Genomic DNA, 24,601 nt, shown 5'->3' with positions numbered 1-24,601 from the left:
TGAGATACCTCTGCATATCAATATCTTGGAGATGAGAGCAGTGCTACTAGCGTTGCAGGCACTTCAGAGCTTTCTTCCTCTCTGGACCATTGCAATCCACTCGGACAATATGTCGGTGGTATGGTATCTGAACAAACCAGGAGGAACCAGATTGTATCTCCTTTGCAGTGAGGCCATGCGAGTGTGGCAGTGGGCAGTGTCTTCCCAACGTTTTCTTGTAGCAACGCACATTCCGGGGAAGTCCAACGTGATCGCCGACAGGTTGAGCAGAGCTATTCTTATGCCTCACAAGTGGTCTCTGAACAGTCAGGTTGCGGAGCAGATTTTCCGCAGATGGGGTCAGCCTTGCTGCGACCTATTTACCAGTCCCCTCAATACCAAGTGCAGCAGCTACTTCACCCTTATACGCCCTCATGGGGAGTCACCCAGGGACGCTCTGGTCCACGATTGGCCCTCCCCGATCTACTGTATGCCTTCCCTCCTGTTCCTCTGCTGACAAAGGTTATTCAGGAAGCGCAATCCTTGGGAAGCAAAATGATTCTGATTGCTCCACACTGGCCTCGTCAAATTTGTTTCCCCTTTCTCCATCCCTATCTCATGGACGCACCCTGGATTCTGGACCCACAGCCAGATCTACTGACTCGTATGCCAGGGCAGTTCCATACCTCTCTTCAAACCCTCCAGTTGACAGCCTGGCTACTCTACTTCCATTACTAATCAGGCTTCATCATTTTTCTCCAGAAGTGGTTCATATTCTATCTTCTTCCCATAAGCCTTCGACCAGGAAGATTTATTCCAGTAAATGGAAAAGATTCTCCATATGGGCTCATGCAAGGCAAATTGATCCTTATACAGCTCCGATCTCTTCAGTTCTGGAATTTCTTTCCATGCTTTTCAATCAGGGGTCAGCAGCCGCAACCATAAAGGTCCAGTTGACGGCTATTTCCACCTTTCACATTGCCAATGAACCCAGTTTAATGGCACTTAGACTTTGTAAGACATTTTTGAAGGGCACTGTGCTGCTTCGTCCTCCAGTCTTTGAACTGGTAATGCCTTGGTATCTAAATTTTGTGCTACAGTGCTTCACCACTTCCCCCTTTGAGCCTGCAGCTACTTGTGACATGAAATATTTGACTTGGAAAACTATCTTTTGGTAGCCATCACTTCAGCCAGACATGTCTCAGAGCTCCAAGCCTTGAAAATCAGACCGCCTTACTTGATTTTTCACAGGGACAGGGTTTCCCTCAGACCAAACCAAGCCCTTCCTTTATGCCAAAAGTGGCTTTGTTAGTAATCTCAACCAATCCATTGAACTGCCCGTATTTTTTCCAGAGTTCTCTAATAGGGCAGAATTCAAATTTCACCAGTTGGATGTTCACAGGCAGTTGCGTTTTTATTTACATAGAACGAAGGATCTTAGAAAATCAGACCAACTGTTTGTCTCATTTTCAGAAAACAAAATTGGGTCTGACTTTGCCTAGATGGATCTCTAGTTGTATTTCCTTCATTTATGCCTCCGGTGGTAAGGATTTACCATTTAGAGTGAAGGCTCACTCTACCCGATCTATGTCTACCTCTACAGCATTTCAGGCCAGGATGTCTATGGATGATATTTGTGCTGCAGCTACATGGGCATCTCCTCACACCTTTGTTACTCACTACAAATTGGATTTGGTATCCAAAGGCAGATCTTCCTTTGGTTCCACAGTGCTCAAGAGTGTTTTCCACTGAGCCTCCCAGGGTTCAGGTGCTGGGGACGCTGTCCCACGGGTAAGAATGTAGGCAAGATTGGACTACATAACATCAAGAAGTTATGTACTGACCATAACGTTAGATGTATGTAGTCCATCTCGCCTCACATTCTTACTTACCCCCCCCCCCATCCCTCATCCTGGAGGGCCTAAAGGTTAGTTCTGGTTTCACTACTCCTTTTATTATTGGAATGTTTTTCCTTCTTTTGTGTCATGTGGATGAAGGGGAGTGATTGAGTTTGCAGCAAACAAGATCTGGGGAAAGGGAGCAGGGCAGCATGGGATACCTCTTAGCCCAGCCAATTGAAAGACTTTGAGCTAAAGTATGGCCAAGTCAGAGCCAAGGTTCGGCTCCGAACCCATGGGTAAGAATGTGAGATGAGATGGACTACATACATCGAATGTTATGGTGAAGTACATAGCTTCTTGTTTTTTTTTTGTGTGAGTGCTACACACAAGAGATCTCTCAGGCATTTGTCCCCAAGGCTCTCTGCAGTCATCTGCTATCCCTATCCATTTACTTGGAGAAGAAGCATCTAAAAAACATTGGCTCTCAGTTCCATTGCATCTGAATCAGCCTGCCTTGATGTTCAGCTGCCACTTAAAAGCCATAAAGACACACAGCAACTCTATGGCTGTCCAGCCTCCTCTGAACATCTCTGGACTGGATGAAGAACTACAGAGCCATTTTATGCCTATGGCAGCTCCCTCTGTTATGTCCCAGTTGAAGGCCAGCAGGGGCTTCCTACCTGCATGTCTTCCAGGGCTGTACCTATGTCTGCTGCAGATGTGGAGAAAGAGAGAGAGAACCATGGCTAATTGTATCAGAATGGCCTAGGCATTTCTACAAATACTTGTTAGGGAAGAGTGCCTGATACCATCATTGAATCTATGCAGGGGTCTCAAGCTCTTAGATTTTTTTAAAGCTGATGTATCTTTAAAAAAGAAACAGAAGACCAGGCATGTCACCCACCGATGGCTAAGGATCCACACAAGGAATAACAGGATTTTACTGTGGGGCTTTTCATTACTCTTATGGCTCTAAAGCCCCCTCAAGGGTTATCAGTTCCTGGTGTTCCCTGGTCTTCCACACCTTCCAAATGTACTTTGGAATCTGATTGCTCTGAAGAAGAGGTGGGTTTAGATTCTGGTGAAGAGTCACTACTGTACTGTTCTCAAATCCACTCTCGTCTTGCCCTGGAGTCTGAAGAAGATGATTCTTTCTCCTGATGTCCCTATGGAGGAATTGTCCTTTAGGGATACTGTGGTTTGTATGATGGAGCACTAAGTGGGATTGTGTCAAGGTTTCTGACATTCAAAAGTGAAAACTATATGACCTCTTGTGGATAGATTCTTCTAGGCCTTCTGTTGTCCTTCCAGTTTTAGAAGCCATTTTGAACATTTTCTTTTTGGTTTCTCAGGGGCCTTTTGGCATTCTCCTGCCCCTAAGAAGCCTGACAGGTTCTATACAGTTCTGGAAGATGAAAAGTTTTTGCATACAAGTCTTTTCTCTAATCGAGCTGTTATTTCTGTTATTGATGAACTGTTTATGTCCTTCTGTAAGCTTTTACCCTTTGAAAAGATATGGGGGCACAAGTGTACACTTCTGCTACCTTAGCTGTCAGGATCATTAACTACCAGATCCATATGGCTGTGTGTGTCTGCTCTGTCTAATCTTAGAAGCATTCTGACTGGTATGCCTGACCCTAAGGCAAAGATTTCTGCTATTTCCCTTTTGAGTTCTGCTTCTCAGGTTGTTTGCCATTCCATTAAATGCAGTTATTCTGGTGTTTATCCCCCTCCTCTAGGGCTGCTATATCTTGGTCTGTGATGAGAAGGCATTCTTAGTTGAACCTACAGGCTCTTCCGGAGGACAGTAAGGATGAATTGCTGAATTCTCCTTTGGTCATCCATAATCTTTTTTTGGCACTGCGGTTACTGACCTTTTTAGGACCCTACACGATAAAGGTAAAGTTATGCGAGATCTGAAACAAATATTTTTTTTCCCTGTTCCTAAATTTCAGGGAAAATCTGTATCTTAGCCTTCCTTTAAAAATATGCAATCTAGACAGCCTTCTAGATATATACTGGCTTCCAAGAGTTTTTTTCCTGTTAAGTCTTCTCGGAGTATTAAGGATCAAAAGCCTGCTTTCCCTGACAAATCTGCTTCCATTTGATATTCAGCCACTTCTACCCCTCAGCCAGATTCCTCTGTCTTTTCCTGTCTGGCAACACATCACCACAGACTTTTGTGTACTTTCCATTATCCAAAATGGTTATTTTATGGTTTGGAAGTCCCTTCCCCCAGTCTCAGGCCTTCCACAACTTCCTCCTTGCCAGCTGCCTCATTTTCCTTTGTTTCTTCAAGATCTTTTGATACAGAGAACCATCCAGCTTGCCCCCACTCCAGTCCCAGCAGGGCAGGAGTTTTTATTCTAGGATGTTTCTGGCTCCCAGGAAAGAGGTCTCTTGGAGGCCCATTCTAGATATCTCCTTTATCAGTACTTTTCTAAAAGTTCCTTCTTTCAGGATGTTGTCTCTTCAGATGCTATTTCTTCTGTTGCTTTCTCAAGCTTTTCGGGTGTCCCTAGATTTGAATGATGCTTACCGACCCATTCCTAGTCACACTGTCTTCAGGAAGTTTTTGTTTCTCTGTTTGTTCCTAACATTATCAGTTTTCTGCTTTGCCTTTTGGTCTTTCTACAGCCCAGAGGGTCTATACTAAATGTCTGGCCCAGTGTGGTAGCCTTCTGCAGACTTCAGGGAATTCAAATATTCCCTTATTTAGATGACCTGTTAAATCAGGCACCCTCTCACCAGCTCCTGCATTGGGATCTTCACTTCACTGTTTTTCTCAGTATGGAATTCACCCTAAAATATCTGTGTTGACCCCCCCCCCCCCCAGGAACAAGTGTTTCTGGGCTGCAGGGTTCAGACAATACCAATGATGGTCTGTCTTCTACCCCACCCCCAAAGTCCTCCCATTGATTGCTTAATTTCAGTCTCTTCTCCCTCTTCCAGTCCTTCCTGCAAGGAATTTCTGTGAGCTCTTGGGTACATGGCATCCATTTTCCCATGGTTCCCTTTGCCAAACTCTATATGAAAAACAAAAATCAATGATATATCAAGATTATTTGGTTTCAGCACTGCCATCCTCTGAATTTTCCTGTTTCTCTCTTCCCCTGTCTCAATCTCGAGCTCCACTGGTGGATTCACCAGATTACACCTGAATCCAGGTTTCTTTTCAGGCTCTCCCCTTCCCAGTCAGGAACTGTACACTGATGCATTCGGTTCAAGGTTGGGGAGCTTCTGCCAACAACCTCAAAGTTCAGGAATGTTAGTCTCATCAACAACCAGCAGATCATATCAATGTCAAGGAGATAAGAGCTCTCATTAGGGTCCACGTCCTCTAAAGATTTTCATGGACAATACCACAGTCATGTGATACATCAACAAACATGGGGACACAGTCTTACCTTCCTTGCTGGCTGGACATTCAGGCTTGGAATTTTGCAGTCTGACATCCGTTGTTTCTTCAGGCAGTTTACATCCCCTAAGAGCAGAATTTTGTGGCAGACACTTTGAACAAGTCCAGGACAGATCCTATGAATGGATGTTTCACAGGGAGGTGTTAGTGGGCATAGATCTACTTGAGTAGTACTCCACTGATGTTCTTTTTGCTAACCCACTGAATGGACACCTTCCTCAGTTCTGTTCCAGAATGCAAAGTCCTTTGGCTTGGAAAGTGGATGACCTTCATTTTCCTGGAAAGGGATGCTTCTGTACGTCTATCCTCCCTCATTCTCTGCTACCAAAAGTCCTGCACAAAATCATGTGGGTCAGGCTCGCAATCTTGTTGGGGGCTCCCTTTTGGCCCAGACAGCACTGGTTACCCCCTCTGTTTCATCTGGCCATGGACAGTCATCACAAGTTGCCGCACAGGATGGAGCTTCTCACACAGGGCAAAGGATCACTCATTCACCCTCACTTGCCCAATCTTTGGTTGACACTTCGGGCAATAGGGTTTTGATTCCTTTTAGACACCAATTTTCTGAGGGAGTGCTTTAGTTTTGCAGGAGATCAGAAAACCCACTACTAGAAAATCCTGTGTGACTAAATGGAAGACTTTTTCAGTTTGGTGTCTCAAGCATGACCTGGACCACTTTTCTGTGGGTATTCATATGGTCTTCTCTGTTTGTGAGAGTTGCTTAATTCAGGACTGGCATATGCATCTGTTAAAGCTCATTTTTCAGCCATTTCTGCTTGTCTGTCTTTGAATCCTCCCTTTATTCCTTGTTTTGAAATCAAACAATTTTTGAAAGACTTCCTTCATATTAGACCCCCATGAAGGCCTGTTCCTCCTCCTTGCAACCTTAGTTTTCTTCTGGCAAAATTAACTTGGTTTCCCTTTGAGCCTGCAGTTTCCTCTTCCTTGCTGCACTGTACTTGGCAGACTGTACTGTTGGTGGCTCTTTCTTCTGCTGAGTCTCTGAACTTCAGGCACTCTTTGTAATTGCCCCTTTTTTGTTTTTCCATAATGATAGGGTCTGTCTTCATACTAATGCTTTTATACTCCCAAGATGATCAGTGATTTCTCTTTGAATCAAGTAATTCATCTTCCTTAATTTTTCCCCTCATCACATAATGCTAGTGGGAAGATTCCTCCCACCTTGTATTTACATAGACAGCTCAGGTATTACCTGGACAAGGCAAAAGCTATCATGAAATCCTTTTCTTTCTTTCCATTCCATGAAATTGGGTTTGGCTGTTTGTAAGCAAACCATCTCCTTGTGGCTCTCTAAGGCCACTTCCTTTTTCATATTCCTTTTATGGCAAACAACTTTCTTCTGTTTGCTCATTCTACCAGGGTCGTGGTGTCTTCTAGTGTTTTTTTTTTTCCCAAGGGTCTGGATACTAATTCCATTTTGGAAGCTGCTGCTTGGTGTTCACACATTTACCAAAACGTCACAGGTTGGATGTCATTTCTCAGTCCAGGATGAGTTTTTTTGCCAGGGCCTTCATGGGTTTTTGAAGAGCTGCTCTTTGGCTTCCTCCTCCCATCCTGTCCAGCAGCTTTTGTACTTTCACATTTGTAAAGAATACTGCAACTGTGATAAGAAAGGACATAATACATTTCTATAAGAATTTACCACAACAATATATGTCCTGCTTCTTATAGTTTCCCCCCTTTTTTCTTCAGTGTTGTCTTTCTTCTGGCTGAGGGGTCTTTCTTCCATCTTTTTCTTCTTCTTCCCTTCCTGGAGGTACATGTTATTACTTTCCTGTTGGGTTGCTCTGGTTCTGAGGATTAGGTGCTCATATGTCACATATGTACCTTATGCATTGGACGTAGGCCATATGTCACAGATACAGCACCTGGAAGGTGTAAAGGCTTTGGTATGCTGGCCCAGATGTTCAGCTGTCTTTGGCAGGATATCCCAGATGTAAAGAATACCGCAGCAGTGAGAAGTAGGGCATCTACTGTTATGGTAAGCAGGAGCGGCCTAGGTCAACTGGTGGCCTAGGCAAAAGGGCTCCACGGCGACCCCCACCACTCTCCCCAGTGCCCCCATCCTGATCTACCTACATTAAATAAATACTGGAAAAGCGCCCCTGCTAGAGCGGCACCCGAGGTGACCACCTAGTTGGCCTATGCTTAAGGCTGGCTATGACGGTAAAATCTTACACCTGTACCTTGTTTATAGTGCCTTGATGTTCATTTCTTTATTCAAAAGACTTTGTTCAGGCCCTTAACACCAGTACTACCAGACAAGAGTACACAGACATGTTTGTGTCAATTTGCAAGAAACATGCACATAAATGCACATGTGAAAATTCAGATCTGCAAACAAAAGAAGTCTTGGTGGTTTACTAAGTCTGGTTAAGTGTTGCAGGTACCCTGCATATTCTTTGGTCTGTTTGAAGTACCCTTTAAACCTACAGTCCCTCAGAAATCTCATCCCTGTGCCCAGCCAGCCTGTCTGTGAAGTAGTGTTAAAACTGTTTTCATTTCTTCAATAGAAATAAAAGTTCTGCTGTGCAGCAGAAAGTAAAGACTGGAAATAACAATTTTAATAAACACAAAATCGTAGATTCTTTTATCTCTATAACTAGATGTCTTCAAACTGATTTTACTATAACACTGGCAAAAATATATATACATATTCAGAGCTAATCTGATGATTATAGCAAATTAATTAAAAACTTGAAAGCATGTTACATGAATTCATATTAAAATATAATTGAAACCTCATAAAGAAATATTTGCATATACAATATTGTGAGTTTTACACTTCACACTTTTTCTGAGCTTTCTTTTTCTTCAACATGCATTTGTAATTCAAAGAAGCATTTAAAGCAGGATTGATGTCAAGTATACAGCTTTACTTGCCACTAAAATTTTCTATGCTTTAATTTATCTTCCCTGCTAGCTCATCTGTCAGTTGCATCTACAAATTCTAGTACATACATTTTTTTTGAATCCCTGACATTGTTGACTGCCTTGAAAATGCATTTTAAAACATTCTTTTGTTTAATGGCATGTGTATGCTCATGAATTCCTGATTGTAACTTTCTCTTGCTCTTGTCTATATAAAACACCTCATAAGAAATACTGACTCCTGTGTAAATTGCAAATCCTGAATTACAATGGGGAAAATAGTAACTCAAATGTTAAACCTGTTGAGACACAGTAAAAAATGTGGATTGTTTGTTTGCAACAAATATGTACATATTACTCACAAAACACTTAAATGTGCCCCTACAGTTACTGGAGGTGTCATTAAGTTCTTTTGAGATTTCAAAATACAGTTTAAAAGTATTGTTTCTTTTATTAATTTATTTTATTTTTATTTATTTTATTTTACATTTGTTGGCTGGGCTGGTCTAACTGGATATATGTCCATTTTCAGTAGAGGCATGGGGAGAAAAGCTGCACATAAGCAAAATTTTTAGCAACGTCAGGTACAGATAAGTAAAGTTTTACAAATTTAGGTACAGTACTGTTTTAAGGTGAAGAATACAAATGTTATATAGCAACATAGCAATTTTAAAGTAGCACATAATAAGAAAGGGATAGAACAAAAAACAATTATAAAGTAGCACACAATAAGAAAGAGAAATGAAAACATACTAACAAGTAAATATAGCAGCTCCAGGTACAGTATTTAACAGTGAATCATCCAATTTGTCATATAGTAGCACAGCAGCTTTAAGGTAGCATGTAACAAGAAAGATAAAGAATGGCTTAATAGATATTTATATGTGAAAACAGGTTAATACTGCAAGCTGTAAACTATACCAGTACATAGTTTGAAGTGGATCCTATGTAAGAGAGAGTTGTAAAGACTGAATTAGCTTAGGTGGGTCTACTCTCAGAGGCATAGAGGGAGTTGAAATTAAATTGCAAATGGTTATATAGGTAGAGTTCAGAGAAAGTGGTGGTATGTTTAGTCTGGGATACTACATGGGCATAAACAGTGGTTATTAAGGTATTCTCTGAGTTGTTTTTTGAACAGTTTCACTGAGGAGAAAGATGAGATTTCCTTGTGAAGCAGGTTCCAGGATTTGCCAACAGTGTTGGCGAACAGAGAATCGCCGGCCTTATTTTTGGATTTGACTGTAGATACTAGTACTTTATTGGCTGAGCGAAGGGTTGTCAGATTACTGTTGGGGGTTAGAAGGCTAGTAAGTATTGGAGTATTGTTAGAAAGATAGATGATCTTATGGGAAATAATAAGTTGTTGAATTTGAAGTTAATTATGTAGTTCCAGCCAACCTAATTGCTTTAGGTTTTGACAGTGGTGAGTCCTAAAAGAGAAAGCAGTAGCAAATTTGGCAGTATTGCTGTAGGAGGTAGCAAGTTTAAGGTTTTTTGATAGTTTGGTATAGATGGGAGAAGCGTAGAGGAGGGTGGAAAGTAGATGGGTATGGGCAATAGTTGTTCTAGCTGTTGGAGTAAGGAAAGGTTTAAACCTATAGAGGGAGCCTAATTTTCTGTTGACTGTTTTTATTGTGTTAATATGTGTGTCAAAGCTGAGGTTATGGCTTATTGTTACCCCTAAGAGCTTGGTAGTTGGATTAGGAGATATGAAGATGCCATCATTGGATATAACTGCAAAGTCAATTGGGGGGATCTTTGTGTGGGAGTGAAGAGTAGTAGTTTTGTCTTTTTAGGGTCCAGGAGGAGGCTGTGCTGTACGAACCAGCTTTCTACTACGTTAAGCACTGTTTGGGTAATGGACTGGAGTTTAGGTGTAGAGGTAGCCGAGCATATTGGCGTGGCGTCATCAGCATATTGCACACATGTAGCTTGAGGAATTATTAGATTAACATCATTGATGAAGATTGAGAAAAGGAAGAGTGCCCAGGATAGAACCTTGAGGGACTTCTAGGGTAATAAGAAGGTGAGAGGATAGATTATTTCCCAAAACACAGCCTGTTGCCTATTTTCAAGGTAGGATTTAAACCATTGTAAAGCCTGTATATCTAGTGAGAGAGACTTGAGTATATTCAAGAGAAGCTGATGGTTGACCATATCAAAGGCTTTTGATAGGTCAATAAAGAGTGCTGAGGATAGAGTATTGTTGTTTTGGTTATTGTTAATACAGTCGGAAAAGGATAAGAGGGCTGTGGTGGTACTATGGTAAGGCCTGAAGCCGTGCTGACAGTTGGCTAGTAAGTTATTTTGCAGTAGATGATCTAATAGTTGGCGGTGGATACATTTTTCCATTATTTTAGCTAAAGGAGAGAGTAAAGCTGTTGGGCGGTAGTTTGAGAGTTCAGTTGAGTTGCCCCCTTTGTGCAGTGGGATAATATGGGAGACTTTCCAGATAGATGGGATTGTTCCTTCGGTAATGGTTCTATTTATTAGGATGGCAATACGAAAGGCTACTACTGTTGCAGCTGTCTGTAGATATTCTGCTGGTAGAAGTTCAGCTGAGGGGGTGCAAGGTTTTAGTTTATGAAGACGAGTGTAGATGAGGGATGTTTGGACTGGTTGTAAATGAAATGAGGGAGTTAAAGTAGTCAAGGAGGATGACAAACTTGTGCTAACAGGAGGTAGTGAATTAGCAAGAGTTTGGACTGCATCAGTAAAGAAGGTATTAAAGACATTAGCAATATGCTTGGGAGTTTCATAGGTGATCCTGTTGGGGTGGGAGTTTTGGACTGACCTTGGTGGAGGAGTCTATTTATGCCTGCCCAGAACTTTTGAGGTTTGTATAGATGGGTTTGCTGGTTGTTGTGGTAAAAGTTTTTTTATCTAGAAGTATAGATTTTTTGGTAGCATTTCTCAGCTGTCTAAATGTTAGATGATCAGCTAGGTGTTTAGTTGCACGCCATTTGGCACAGATTTTATTTCTTAGTAGAATTTTGTGCCTTGTCTCTTTTGTTAGCCATGGAGCAGTTTTAGTCCTATTTCTGATTGAGCGGGATGGGGCATGATAGTCCAGGATTTCTAAGAATTTGGCATTAAAGTAGGATACTGCTTTGTCTAATTGGAGGTGTCTTAAGGGTGACCAGTCAGTTCAGTTTGGAAGTTAATAGGGTTAAAGTTTTTGTTGGATCAAATGGTTTTATATAAGGTTGGTTTGAGTATTGATCTTTTGCCTGATTATGTAGGTCAGTGAATGGTCACTGACATCAAGAAGGATACCTGCTTCATAAGAGGGGGGGGTGACTATTTATCAGTATCCAGTCTAGAGTAGTTTCTTTGTTGTTAGGTTTATGGATCTTGGTGGGGGAGGCAATAGTTTGGGAAAAACGATAAAGGTTTATGTGGGTAGTCTGAGATGCAGGTGGTCCAATCAATATTAAAGTCACCCAGGACAATGGTTTCTTGTGGGTAGTTAATTGAATGCCAGGATAAGATATATTCTAGGGTGTTTATATTGTTACCTGTAGGGAGGTAGGCACATATTATATAGATGGATTTACAGGTGTTGAGTTGGAGTTTAGAAATAAGGATTTCAGTGCTGGTAATAGAAGGTGGTTGCACATCTATTGGTGTTACTTCCAACTCTGCTTTATATAATATTGCTACAGCCCCGCCCTTTTTGGTTATTCGATCTAATTTCAGGATATTGTATCCTGGTGGGGTGATTTCATTGTCCCGTGTTACAGGCTTTAACTAAGTTTCTGTTAGGCAAAGGATGTCAAAGGAGTGAACATTTAAGAGAGCATGGAGGTGGGCAACTTTATTGTTTAGGCTCTGTATATTGAGGGGAGCTCTAAGGAGAGAGTTGGATGCTTTAGTGAGGGTTCAAGAAGTAGAGGGATTTGGTTTATGAGGGTTAGTGGTGGTTGAGGTGTTGGGGCCAGGGTTGGGATAGATATCACCATCTAAAAGTTTAAGATTTTTGATCCTTTGTATGATATTTAGGAATGTACAGGGTGTGATTTTTGTTTTCTTGGGTTGATTATAGTTAATGTGGACTAAATGATGAAACTTTGGCACTAAATAGGAGGGTGATGAGGTAATATTAATGTAGTTTTGATAAGGTGGCAAGTCTGTCAGGGATGGTTGTTTAAAAGGGATGGTTGAAGTTAATCAAGGTTAGATGTTCATATTTAGTTAGGACATAGGGTATAGATAGTAAAGGTAGAAGAGCAAATAAGAGGAATAGTATTGGGTATTTGAATCTGGGTGTAATGGTCAGTGAAAGGAAAGGTAAATAAGTAGCTGGGGTAAGGTATATTAAAGAGGATGATAGTGGGGAGGTTCTACAAGGTATTGTAGTAAGTTGGGATATTGAGTTTGTAAATTGATTAAGTACTTAGTGACGTAATGAATATAAGTGGTGAGCTAGGGTAGTTAGCACTTTAATGAGTAGGAGGATGGGATTGGTTGTGTAGGAATGGGGGTGTGGCAATTGGAGGTATATGGGTAGGATCCCTGGGGGGGTGGGAATTGGGGGTAGGGTTGGGGAGCGGAGTGAGCCCACAGGGCGAACGGAGTGGGTTCAGACAGGTAACTGAGAAAGTCAGCAAAAACCAATCAGTGAGCAGCTAACTACTGGGTACCTTACTTGGGAAGGATAGGTATAGAGGGGATGAAACAGTGGTAGTGAAAGTAAGTGGTAACTGAGAGGAATGCTAGTGGAAAGTAGCAGGTAGAGTGGAAAGACAGGGCAGGAAGAAATTCCTCAATCCTGGGTCAGAACTTTAACTTCGTTGGAAATCAGGGAAGGATAGATGTATTAGGAGCTATCCTAGTTTAGAGTGCCATCTAGTGGTCAGATATTGTATTACAACAGAAGCAAAGAGCAGAGATAGATGGTACAGAGTTTGCAAAGGTTCCTGTAGATAGTTGCAGGAGATGGCACAGGAGTGAAAAAATGTATAAGTATTAAGGGATAGAGAGGGGAGTATGGCTGCTGGGTATCCTGGCTAGGTAGCGTATCATACATACACAAGATATTAAGCAAGTATTCAAATATTACCACTCTGTTGGATAACACATAATTTCTTGCCTCGTAGTGAGCAGGGTTCTCAAGCAGGACGGCAAGTCTTTTTTCTATAGAGGAGTTGAGCAGAAAAACTGGTTTCTGCCCTATTAGCTGATAAAATCTTTCAGCTGTTAATTACACTTTTAATAACTGTACTACCTAAATAGTGAGCCATAGGCGTAGCTATGTTCCATTGTCTTGTTTAGAGTATCTGAATATTTTAGATTTTAGATATTCTGACCTTACTGTGTTTTGCAAAATTAACTCTGGATGGCTCGGGGCTTGAACTGGAATACTGTGGAAAGACCACGGACCTAAAGGTCATGGGTCACAAGTCACTCTGGGCTTAGCTGCAGATTGCTGTACTGCAAGAAAGCTGTTTCAGCTTTCTTATAGGAACAGAATATAGGACAGTCCTCTTGCTGAATGGACACTGGTAAGACATGGACAGAGAGGTCTGTAAGTTTAGTTATCATAATTCATGTGAACTGCTTTAAACTTATCATAACTCACGTGTACTGCTTTAAACTAGAACAACAAAACTACAGACTTCCATGGCACAATTCCCATGCTTTATCACTGTACCCATGGAGAGAGGCGCGATCATACCTTTTAAGCTGTTTGCTGAAGAATTCTGGATATTGGCCAATTTCTCCTTCTGTGAAAAAGCCAAAATGCCTTTCTTTCAATACGGGAAGCTGTGCTTGAAGCAGAGGACTTGGACCCCTGGCACTATTCCACATATGTCTATAAGGATGCAGTGCACTCAACAACCACACCAGTGATACTGAAGTAGTAATGCAGTTAGTCCATAGGGATCACATGGATCACTGTATCATGTGCCATTGAGAGAACCAATAGGACCAGAATAGAATAGGGTACTAATCTCCTTTATGATGAGGGGCCATTAACACACCAGCAAGAGCCATCCCACTACTGTGTTCTCAGTGTTTTACTATTGTTATTTCGAATGACAAAACATTTGCCATTCAAAATCACAAAAAGTTAAACCGAAACCAAACATTTTGAATGTGCACAATGTTGCCTCAAATGATCAACACATTTGAGTTTACATTGTTACTGAAAATGATACATGATGGCCATATAGGAGCTGATGTAAATCAAACTCTTATACAACATATGTTTTTGCAGGGGGGCAAGCCTCCCTGCACCCCCCACACCCCCTGCTACTAATATATTCCAACTCCAACATCGCACTACAGTGGGGATATGGATGAATTTCCAATCCCCACTGTACCATGATCTCCGTATATATATTCGAACACATTTGCGTAGATGTGTTCGACTATCCAATACACTTTTCATTTTGTGCACGACATTCTGATTTTTGGCAGCATAATTGCAGACAGAATGTTGTTCGCACAAATGATAGTAAACCATGCTCAGCAGTGATGCCAGGCTGGAAGGAATCCTTTGATTATGTTGATGTCTCACTGGTAAAAAAATCAAATTGCATATAACTGACTTTTCCAGAACCTTACTTACAAAGGTAAAGTTCAAGTTGGGTCTGTATTACCTAGATCACTGTGATCAAAGCCAGCTTTTTGGGATAAAAGTAGCCATAGCATCCTTTACTGCAGATGAGTATACTCCATCCTAAAGAAGGACCTTGAGAATCTAGTAGGACTGGGCTGAGGTCATCTACACAGGGCAGAACCAACCTAGAAAGGCAAGCATTTAAACTACAGGTTGCCACATGCTTTGAGCACAGTAGAGCAAAAATTCGTGTCACTTTGAGGTTAAAAAAAACTCACAGCAAGTAGACCCCCATTGGACTACTCGTACACTCTGCTAGCCCACTGGATCAGAAGCTTGATCTAATCAAAGCAAGCTTGACAAAAAAGAGTAGCCAACTGGGGGTAAAACTTTCCAGATGACCAAGTAGTCTGAATTGCACAGCCTGTCGACCACCCAGAAAAGCACAGCTGGTCTGTTTGCTGCCAAAGAGATATCCAAAGGCAAGTAAGTATATAGACTTCTTCCAGGAGACTTCTGCTTAATTAAATGAAAAATAATTATCGAGGATAAGCCATAAGCCTGTCCTCTAGCAGACTGGTGGGATTACACTTGCCTCTAACTTTCACCACATTTCCTCTTCATCTTCTGGAGCTCCGACCCTATGTCTGTCATGATCTCAAATGAACCAGGTGTACATGGCCAGGGCCATGATTTTCAGTCACTGTGAGTACCCCACAGTGGACAGCCAGCAACTCTAGTATTGTTTGCACTGTAGTCCAACAGTAATGCAGAGCCTAAACGGATGGGGATGAGCAGGCTACAGTTCTTGCACTGAAACTAACCTGGGTTTTGGGATACCAGCCAGTGTTGGTCAACCATCAAAGAACTGGTCAGAACATGAAACTGCTTCCACTACCAAGTCCCTGTTATGCCACTACGCTTTGTTTTCCAATTTCTTCAGATAAGCTACCTAGCATTTTCATGACATGCTTGAGCATAAGGTATGGCCACTGATCTATGTAATTCAACACACATTATGTAACTTATCACAGAGTAAGTGTTCTAGGTTAATTTACATTTTCTAACATCATTTTTTTGGAGCAGTACGATTGCTCCATATAAGGGTAATGACTGATGCAGTATTTTTTCTAACGTGTTCTGTTCCAATTCTCTTCCCATAACTATCCCCCTATGTCCAGAAAGAGGCAAGACCAGAGAATACTGTTCTTCACCCTCTTGGAAATTGGTAGATTGTTTTTGATGTTTCTGGAAGCCCCTTCCACCTGTCATTTAGCCAACAGGAACAGTGCTATGACTGGCTATGCTGAGCTACAGTAATGTCCACTTGCACACACCTACAGCACCTGGCTGGAGTGCATGCAGTCTTTGGCTAGGCTTATGGTCCTAAGACCATGTGCACTTAAGTTCAATACTGAGCCTTCCCAGGCAGACCTCTTGTGATTGGACTTGGATCAATTCCCACCCCTCCTCATGGATTCTAGCTGTTCATTCCCATTCCACCCACCCCCAAGATCATCCAGTGCCTGAGCTGCAGATTGAACCCAGATCATTGTTGGTATCTTCAAAGCTCCATATGTCTATGCTGTGGTGCTAGCTTATGCTTGCTGGCATTGCTGGCTATCTTTTGGTCAGCTAGGTTCCATTGTTCAGGTGTTTCATAAACTTTGCTCCTAGATGGCCTTGTAGGAGGAAAATGCAGAAAAGAACTATATGGCCTTGACAGTGTCCCAGAGACGTTACAGAGGAAGGAAGAAGTAAGAGCTGCTGAATTACCACAGTAATATGAACACCCAGGCAACCGACTCTGAACTCCACATTCTAACTGCTGCTTTGCTGGTGGGATATAGATATAGTAAGCAGATGAGTAGCACCACTGATCTGATGCATCAGTGGGCATGTCAAGGCACGAGGACCTATCTTCTAGAACTTGATCTGCTTTTAACTGTCAGAGTGGCTCATCCTAAATGTGAATATAGTTCACACATTTAATACTTCCTGTAGTTCTTTTAGTCATCGATATCCAATACAATTATAGCATTGATGTTTGTCCTATATTATTACTTCACTACCTTTTGTCCTGTCCTATTTGGTGACTTACTATTGTCTTTTGTCTTTTATAGCGAGGATATTCGCATATTGATGAGCAGAATGCAGAGGAGAACAGACCCCTCCTGAATGATGCTGCTCGGAAGAGAAATGGAAGTATAAATACAGACAATGTGGATGAAGAGCATGGTAGGACACATGATGAAGAGAAGGTAAGGATTTATATTCCGTCACATTCCTTGTTTTGAATAAGAATTCAACTATTTGCTATAATGCAGGTTCCTCCATAGTAGAAATGTTGATAAATGGAAAGAAACTGACCGTATTGGTGAAAAATAAGCCATGTGTATGTAATGATAGGTATAATATGAAACAGACAGCATATGATTCCATTAAGAAAACCAATGAATAAACAGTCTTGAAGACTGACTTCTATAAAGTGATAAAGATATTGAAGATTCTTGGGAGATAACTGCTAGAGCACCTTTTTCTGTGCAGAACTGTGTTCTGTATTACATTTCCTGTATAATGCTCTTACAACTTTTTTTAAGCTGTGACTCTTAGAATTTTATTTATTGCTTCCTAGGTATATACTAGATCACTCTGGTAGGCTATTAGGAGCATAGCCACTGAAATTCGGACTGCTTGTGCCTCTGTCCATAAGGGACTGAGAAGCTATACCAGGGTGAATTTATGGATCCCTGTCTACTCTTCCAGGTTGAGTTTAAAAAGTTACAATGTGACTTTGGTGTTGAAAGTGAGCTTCTCCAATAGGTGGGATTACCCTTTGGGAGAGGTATCTATCCCACCAACAGGTTCTGTTAATGTTAAAAGGGTAATTTAGATCCTTGGATTGGGTATTGGTGATGCTTACTTGTATTAAGAATATCTAATGGGTCAAGTAGGCTAGGGTTGTTTGCAGCCTTGTAAGCTAAGCAGAAGTCATCACATAAGTCTTTAAGAGCTGGAATATATAGTGGTAAGCTTTTATACATTCTCTGTTACCTAAAGAGCTTATTTTTAAACAGTAACCTGAATATTTACTTGCCAATGGTTACATTATGTTCTGTCACAGGCCTGATAAGGAAGGAGTTGAGAGGGACATTAATTTCCATGAACTTTTAGGGTATGCTTTTAATAGTTAATAGGCTATATTCACTAATTTCCTAATTATTAGTTTCATTTAACCACCATGTATCATCTTTGTCTATGAATGTTCCTAAGTCTCTAAGGACAGCATTCATTTTTTTTTTTGGTGGGGGGGGGGGATTTATTGGAGAGAGATGGTGGATATACTTTCTTTCCAAAGAGAACACTGCTGGATTTCTTTACAGTGAGCTTATAAACAGAGTCCTGGCATCAGGATTTTGTGTGCTTAGACCCTTTTTGAAGGATATGCATGTCATCTCATGAGTTGTTGCCCACTTCATTTGTGGTCACCTGAAAACTTTATCAGCCAGAAACCCTTGAAATTAACATTGGTTTGGGCATCCGCAAAGTGTATCCAAAAAAGGGTTCCCAAGACAGAATCCTGTAAGATATCATTGGTGGCCTGCTTTTTTGAGGAGAGTACGCCACAAACCCTGTCTTTGTTGGTCCTGCGTGTGAATCAGCTTGCTATCCAACAAGCTACATAAGGGTTAGTATTTATTAGGTCAGCTTCTTATTGCTGGAGTGTGGAATTGTATCAAAGGCCCAGAATAAATCCATATGGGCAGCATATACTGATTTGCTATCATCCAGTCCATGAGTGACTTCCTCTAAGAAATCCACCAGATTTAAAATACAGACTGGCTAAGATCCAAGGCCTGTAAGAATCCAATATCTTTGATTATGAGATGTTCCATTTTTTTACAAATGATGCTCAGAAAGCTTATCGGTGAATATTTTCCTGGGACAGTTTTAGGACCTCCCTTGTGAGGGAAACATGCAGAACAACACCACAGTAGCTATCTTCCAGGCTTCTGACATGTATCCAGTGGTGAGGCTAAGATTAAATAGGTTTACGAGAGACTCTGGTATGTTCATGCAGAAACAGATGTCCAATGAAAGCTGGGAGTTAAAAACTAGATTTTAATTAAAATAAAACTGGTGAGCGCTTTTGTGGTAGACCCACTTCTTCAGACCATATTACAAATACAGCAATAAAACATTTAAATAAAGATAAATCACCAATAAGGAATTTAAAAACCGATCACATGATAGCATTCAGTGATGTAGACCTCTTATCCTAAGTGCTGGTTTTAAAGATACAGAATTATTGAGACTTGGACTTGCATTAGCTCTGCTATGTTGCCTGACCCTAGGAACCTAGTGTTCCTGGTTTTGGAAGGGGCTTTTAAGAGTTGTTCTAGAGTAATTACAAGGGTGGCACAGACCAAATGGAATGACGGGAGGAACAGGGAATAAGGGGGAGAAGTTTGAACTAAATTTATACACTAGTATGTTGGTGATGTCCTCCTGGTCAGGCTAGATGTTAATACTGGAGATCAACTGAACACATTGCTGAGTGCTGTTTCTAAGATTCCTTACATAGTTCAAGGTTTTGCAGTTACCTTTGAATGACACTGCAATATTTGATACTTGGCTTTGCAGGTTTTGATCTTAGCCCTGTGTCTTTGCTTACATTTTTTTTAAGGCCAGTTCTGGAATGAGATTGTTTGAATATATTTCTTAGGAGCATCTTTTTTTCCCTTTACTTTGTGGATATTGGTGTTCCACCATATAGCTAAATGATGCAGGATATAGGCATGTGTGCCTCAAGGCTAGCAAGCACAGTACAGTAATTCAAAATGATACAAGACCTCCATCCTTGCAAATATGACAGAAGTACCACAAGGCTAGCGAGTACAGTCCAAGAGCATAAGTGATAAGGTAATGCAGGACACTGGCACTGTGCTACAGGACTAGCAGGCAAAGCAAAATAGTTCAAAAATAACACCAGCTACCAGTACAAACAAATGATGTTGGACACAAGTACAGGGTGCAGCAGTACTAGTTAATTGTAATACAACACATTGAAAATGATACAGAAATCTGGCATAGGTGACACACAGCTTTGCAAGTACAGTGCAACAGTTAAACGTAATATACTACTGCTGCTTAACTTCATATGTACAACAGTTTAAAAGTGCTACAATCAACAATCAGTACAATAAATCGAGAGTTCTAGTAGAGTAACTAACTAGAAACATAGATGCTACAGTTATTTGCATTGACTTGAAGTCTGCTGTAAGTTGCACAGTTAAGGGAGTGTCTAGACTGCATGTCCCCTGGAGTAAAATGGGAAGAACAGGCACCCACTAACAATTCAGTAGCATCGGTTACCATATTCACTTGTTATGTGTAGCATGGTGAAACCCAGCACAGGCAAGCCCAAATTGTGCAATGCAACAGGGAAGAAATTCGGGCTACAAGAACAAAACAGCCAAAGAAACCAGGAGTTCTTACAAGCTGACACCAAATAAACATTCAGAACACTGCAAATTCCAGGCAACACAAGTTTCATTATTAGCCTAAAAAGTAAAGTAGACACTTCCCTCATGTTGGACTGAACAGATGGGTGTTCAAACACAGTAAATCAGTAGCACAGGTGTTAGTGCTGAGCCACCCCTCACATCTGCAAAGAGTTATCATTTGGACTCACTGCCCACCCCCTGGCACCAGGGTGCAGTTGTTTCCCTGGTCTCCAGTGTGCCCCAAGTGCACACACACCCATCCTCCCTTCCTGCACCATCAAGTGTTTGAGCCACTATTTGAACCTGAGCTGCCTGGGCTGTAAGTTAGGCTTTTTACCTCTTTACACCACCAGTGTGGGCATATTCTTTGCTTTTACATAGAAAAGACACTACTGAGTTAATGAAGCACCGTTTCAGTACATGTATCTTTTCTGCAGAGACTGCCGAACATTGTCCTTTGAGAGAAGTGCAATGAACATCATACAGTTTGACAATGCACCAGACATTTTATCTAGTTTTCATTTAGTTTTTTATTCAGTCTTTGTCTGATAACAAATAGAACATAGCATTTACGTTTTCAATAAACATTCATGTAATAGTTTACTAAATCACGACATGTCAGTATAATGAATGGGTCACTATAATGAATTCCGATAGATCTTTCATATCCAGAATATTTCAAGATGGGGGAAAACAGGTCACTCAGTAGTACTCGAAGATGAACATGGACTTTGGAGCATTTTTAAAAGGTGAGAGATCCCTAATAGTATTACTACACACTTCGGTGTTCTGGACAACTTCTTGCCAAACTTGAACAAGCGTCTTCTGTTCCTTCTCAGCACTTAGTCATCTGGAGTCCTGACCGTAACTAATCAACTTCCCAGTTTTGGTGACTCTTGAATGATAATCCACACGTACCAGTAGGCACTATCTTCATACTGGAAAATATCTGCACCAACCATATGCCATGGTTTATCTAGAACAGATTATGGCATCATTTTCTTTCTCATGTTTTTATTTTGTTATAATTTACACATAATATACTACAGCATGATTTGTTCATTCCATATTGGCATGTGTAGCCAGAATTGCCCTCTGTGACACATGAAGTCTGTTCTGCATTTCTTGTCTTAACTGATATTCACAGTTAACTTGTTTGCTTTTGAATAACAGACTTTAAGATACAGCTTACCTCCTTTTTCAACAAAAAGGTGTGGTCATATTCCCTTTGTGATATGTACATTTTCTTCGCTGGCCAGCTTTCATGGAAACTTCGTTTAACATTTTCTTCTCTGAAACTTCCTTGGTACAGCTCTGAAAATCTCTAAGATTCCTTTCTGTCATGGCTAATTGATGAATAACCTATTTAACTTCCAGTTTGTCTCCCAAGAAACCCTCATTCTGTTCTATACACGAGGGATTCAACACATGTGCCGCATGTATTTCATATCCATGCTTGTAAAGAATTTGGAAATGATGTGCATTAAAAAATGCAATGGGTGTTTTGCAACCTTGGTTGAACTTTTACCCAACCACTTCATGAAAATATTCAATATTGCTTTACTTTTCATTCTTAGCTTTATTTCCTTTAAATAAATGTACTGGTTAACCTTCTTACAGTCATAAACAGTCACAAGCAGTTCCTTTTCTGTCTGGCTATTGAAAGACGTGTGCTTCAGGATTTTCTTAAAAAATCATAGAACTTAAACCATTCTGCTAGCATAAACAAATAACATGATGTCTGTAGTCACATCAAACTATTTCACTGTGTATGCTCTTGTGACTAGTAGTTATGGTATTTTAGAGTCTATTTATTATTCCATTCAGTGATGTGCTGTGTCTTTTCCGTCAACGTCTTGTTGGCAGTTATCTCCAGTAAGTCACAAATCCTGAAAGATGTGCCTGCCCAAAACTCTGAGTGCTTGTTTATCTTCTAGTAATGGTAACTGCACAGCAGCACTTTCCTTCAAGACTGATGAAGTTAAGTCATGGCCCATATATCGTAGCCCGGTAGCTTTTATTTGACTTGAGGTTATATTGTCACACTGGTTTAGTAGATAACTCAATCTCTTTTCTTGCTGTTTTAGAGTAGAACCCCAAATCAGAATGTTATTGATAACATTAAGCACTTCAGACATTCATGCCACAGTTCTTTGAGACTCTTCTAATGAAATGTTAATCAGGCAAGTACCTACCTTTCAGTAGACTTATTACTTTTACATAGTTCAGAGCTGTCTTCAAATGTAATATGCAATAACCCATGACTAGCAACTACTGGAGATATACTTTGCATTTAGCACTCCAGTAACAACTTATTCAGTTTAAGAAGCAGGTAACATTACTTCTGTATTGCTTTATTTAGGTCTAGCAGATCTGTTCTTATACAAATATTATTTGGTTTAAGCACAGCAATCATGCTGTTCACTTAGAAGGCTCAGGCTGTTTCACAATCCCACCTGACTGCTCGTTCTGTGCAGTTCCTTCGGTGTTATATTTTGCACTGTTGGCACTTTCCTTGGAGCGTGCATGACTAGTGAATATAGCAGGATCAATGTGAATGTGATGCATGCCAGTCAAACATTTCAGTACAACAAATAAATCATAACTGTTATACAAGAATGCTTAGCTGTAACATGCATATAATGATTTCCTGTTACTGTACCATAGAGACAAATGTAAAATAAAGGAGCTGTGGTTCAGTTCTGTTTGAAACTGAATTATCTATTTGTTGCTGTTATATTCTCAACTAAGCAATTTTTGATCAAGTGGTAGTACACGATGGCCTCCTATTAGTAAATATATAACTTGGAACGATTTAACTTTATTTAAGCAATTGAAAGGTTTGAGCAGACAGCATACCACCATGTGCTTTAGTGTGTCATTTAAATGCAATATTCTTATTTATCCTGCATTGATTTGTCTAAATGTCATGATTCCTTTCACTCAGATGTATTTTCAGAGTCTTGCAAGCACTGCACATTTTCCATAGTTATATTGCCAAAAATAGTTTTCATGATTTTGTTCTACCACATGCTTCTGTTGCAGCTTATTTTTATGCATTTTACACACTTCAGCAAAAATATTTATCATTCCAGTCATTTATTGAGCCAGGCAGGGTACCTTCAAATTGTCATTGATCCTTGGTTCTTATGTACTTTTTCTGTTTGAGGCATATATTCCCTCTTTCTTTTTACTTGCACTTTCATACACTTCCAGTTCTATTAATTGTTTAAACTGAAGTAATTTACCAACTCTACACAACTGTTTTTTTTTTTGCAATTTAAGTTTTTTTCTCGAGCCCTTATTTAACCATCTTGTATACCACAAACCATTCTGACTAAAACAGTGGGTCTTCAAACTCACCAAAGACATATTATTTGGTTTGTTCTTGAAATCAGTAATACATACATCACTACTTTTCATGGGACCATGTGCTATTGTGGAGAACAAATAGTCAAGATCTGTCTACTGGCAGATTTTATCAGTTTGAATTATTCCTAGAACTTCTGTCTAATCACACCTTTGCTAATCCTGTTTGCCTCTTGAAATCTGAAGGTATGAATATTTACTGCTTCTTTCTCTGGGACAAGTAGAAATGTGCAACATTGAACTTTCTCAATATTTATGCTCAGTCTAAAACAAATCAAGCTTATTAGTTGATAATTTCCAATATTCTTATAAATTGCCTTGAAGAGAAAGTATCCCTGGAGTTTGTAGGTGCCCCATATCACATGCCAGTAGTTCTAACACCACAAAATATTTGAGTTCCTAAGCAAAATAAGGAGTCAGACAGTGAGGCAATGTGCAGCCATCTCGCAGAATTTACAGTTGCATATAAGACACTGTACAGGACATTGTAACACATGACCTTTATATATCCTAGTATTTTACATAGAAAAAGGTGCTCCACCTGACTGCTAAGGTACTTTTCTGAAATTAATCTGACATTATTATTGACAAAGTGCATGAACACCCAAGATTGTATTATTGGATTACTTTATTACCTAGGTAGTAAAAACCTGTCTGACAGTTGGCTTAGAGGATTAAGGAGCTGGTGATGAGCTATTTCCTGTGGTCCAGTGATGCAAGGTCCCTCAGATTCCATTGCCTGTGTGACTCTGAGCAAGTTACTTAGCCACACACCATTCTCGGGTTGTCTGAAGAAGGTCCATGATCAGTGCTCTATCCAAGAAAACAAATATAAATTAAATGTAATGAATTAATTAATGAATTAATTGTTCAGTGTTAGTACCACACAGATAGCATACTTACCTTTGGTGCAGAAGGCTGTGGGTTGTACTCCCACATCCTGTAGATTGGCTGCTGATACTGCAGCGTTCTTTGGAATGAGGGGCAGTGTTGCATTCGTGAGTATGTTGTCCTTTATGGGAGGGTTTGG

General features: G+C 40.5%; 1 protein-coding gene across 1 annotated transcript in view; it reads left to right on the top strand.

The window, feature by feature from the left end:
- Positions 1-24,601, top strand: part of LOC122811966 (V-type proton ATPase 116 kDa subunit a3-like) — a gene marked incomplete in the record, with an annotated part of 518,494 nt that overhangs the window by 404,734 nt on the left and 89,159 nt on the right. Inside the window, 1 exon segment of the mRNA XM_044084165.1 lies at positions 16,819-16,956. Coding sequence (XP_043940100.1) covers positions 16,819-16,956 — 138 coding nt within the window.

This window comes from Protopterus annectens, chromosome 9.part0 (genome assembly GCF_019279795.1).
Source record: "Protopterus annectens isolate FY-2018-M chromosome 9.part0, PAN1.0, whole genome shotgun sequence".
Lineage (NCBI taxonomy): Eukaryota > Metazoa > Chordata > Ceratodontiformes > Protopteridae > Protopterus > Protopterus annectens.
This window is presented reverse-complemented; position numbering and strand designations above follow the sequence as displayed.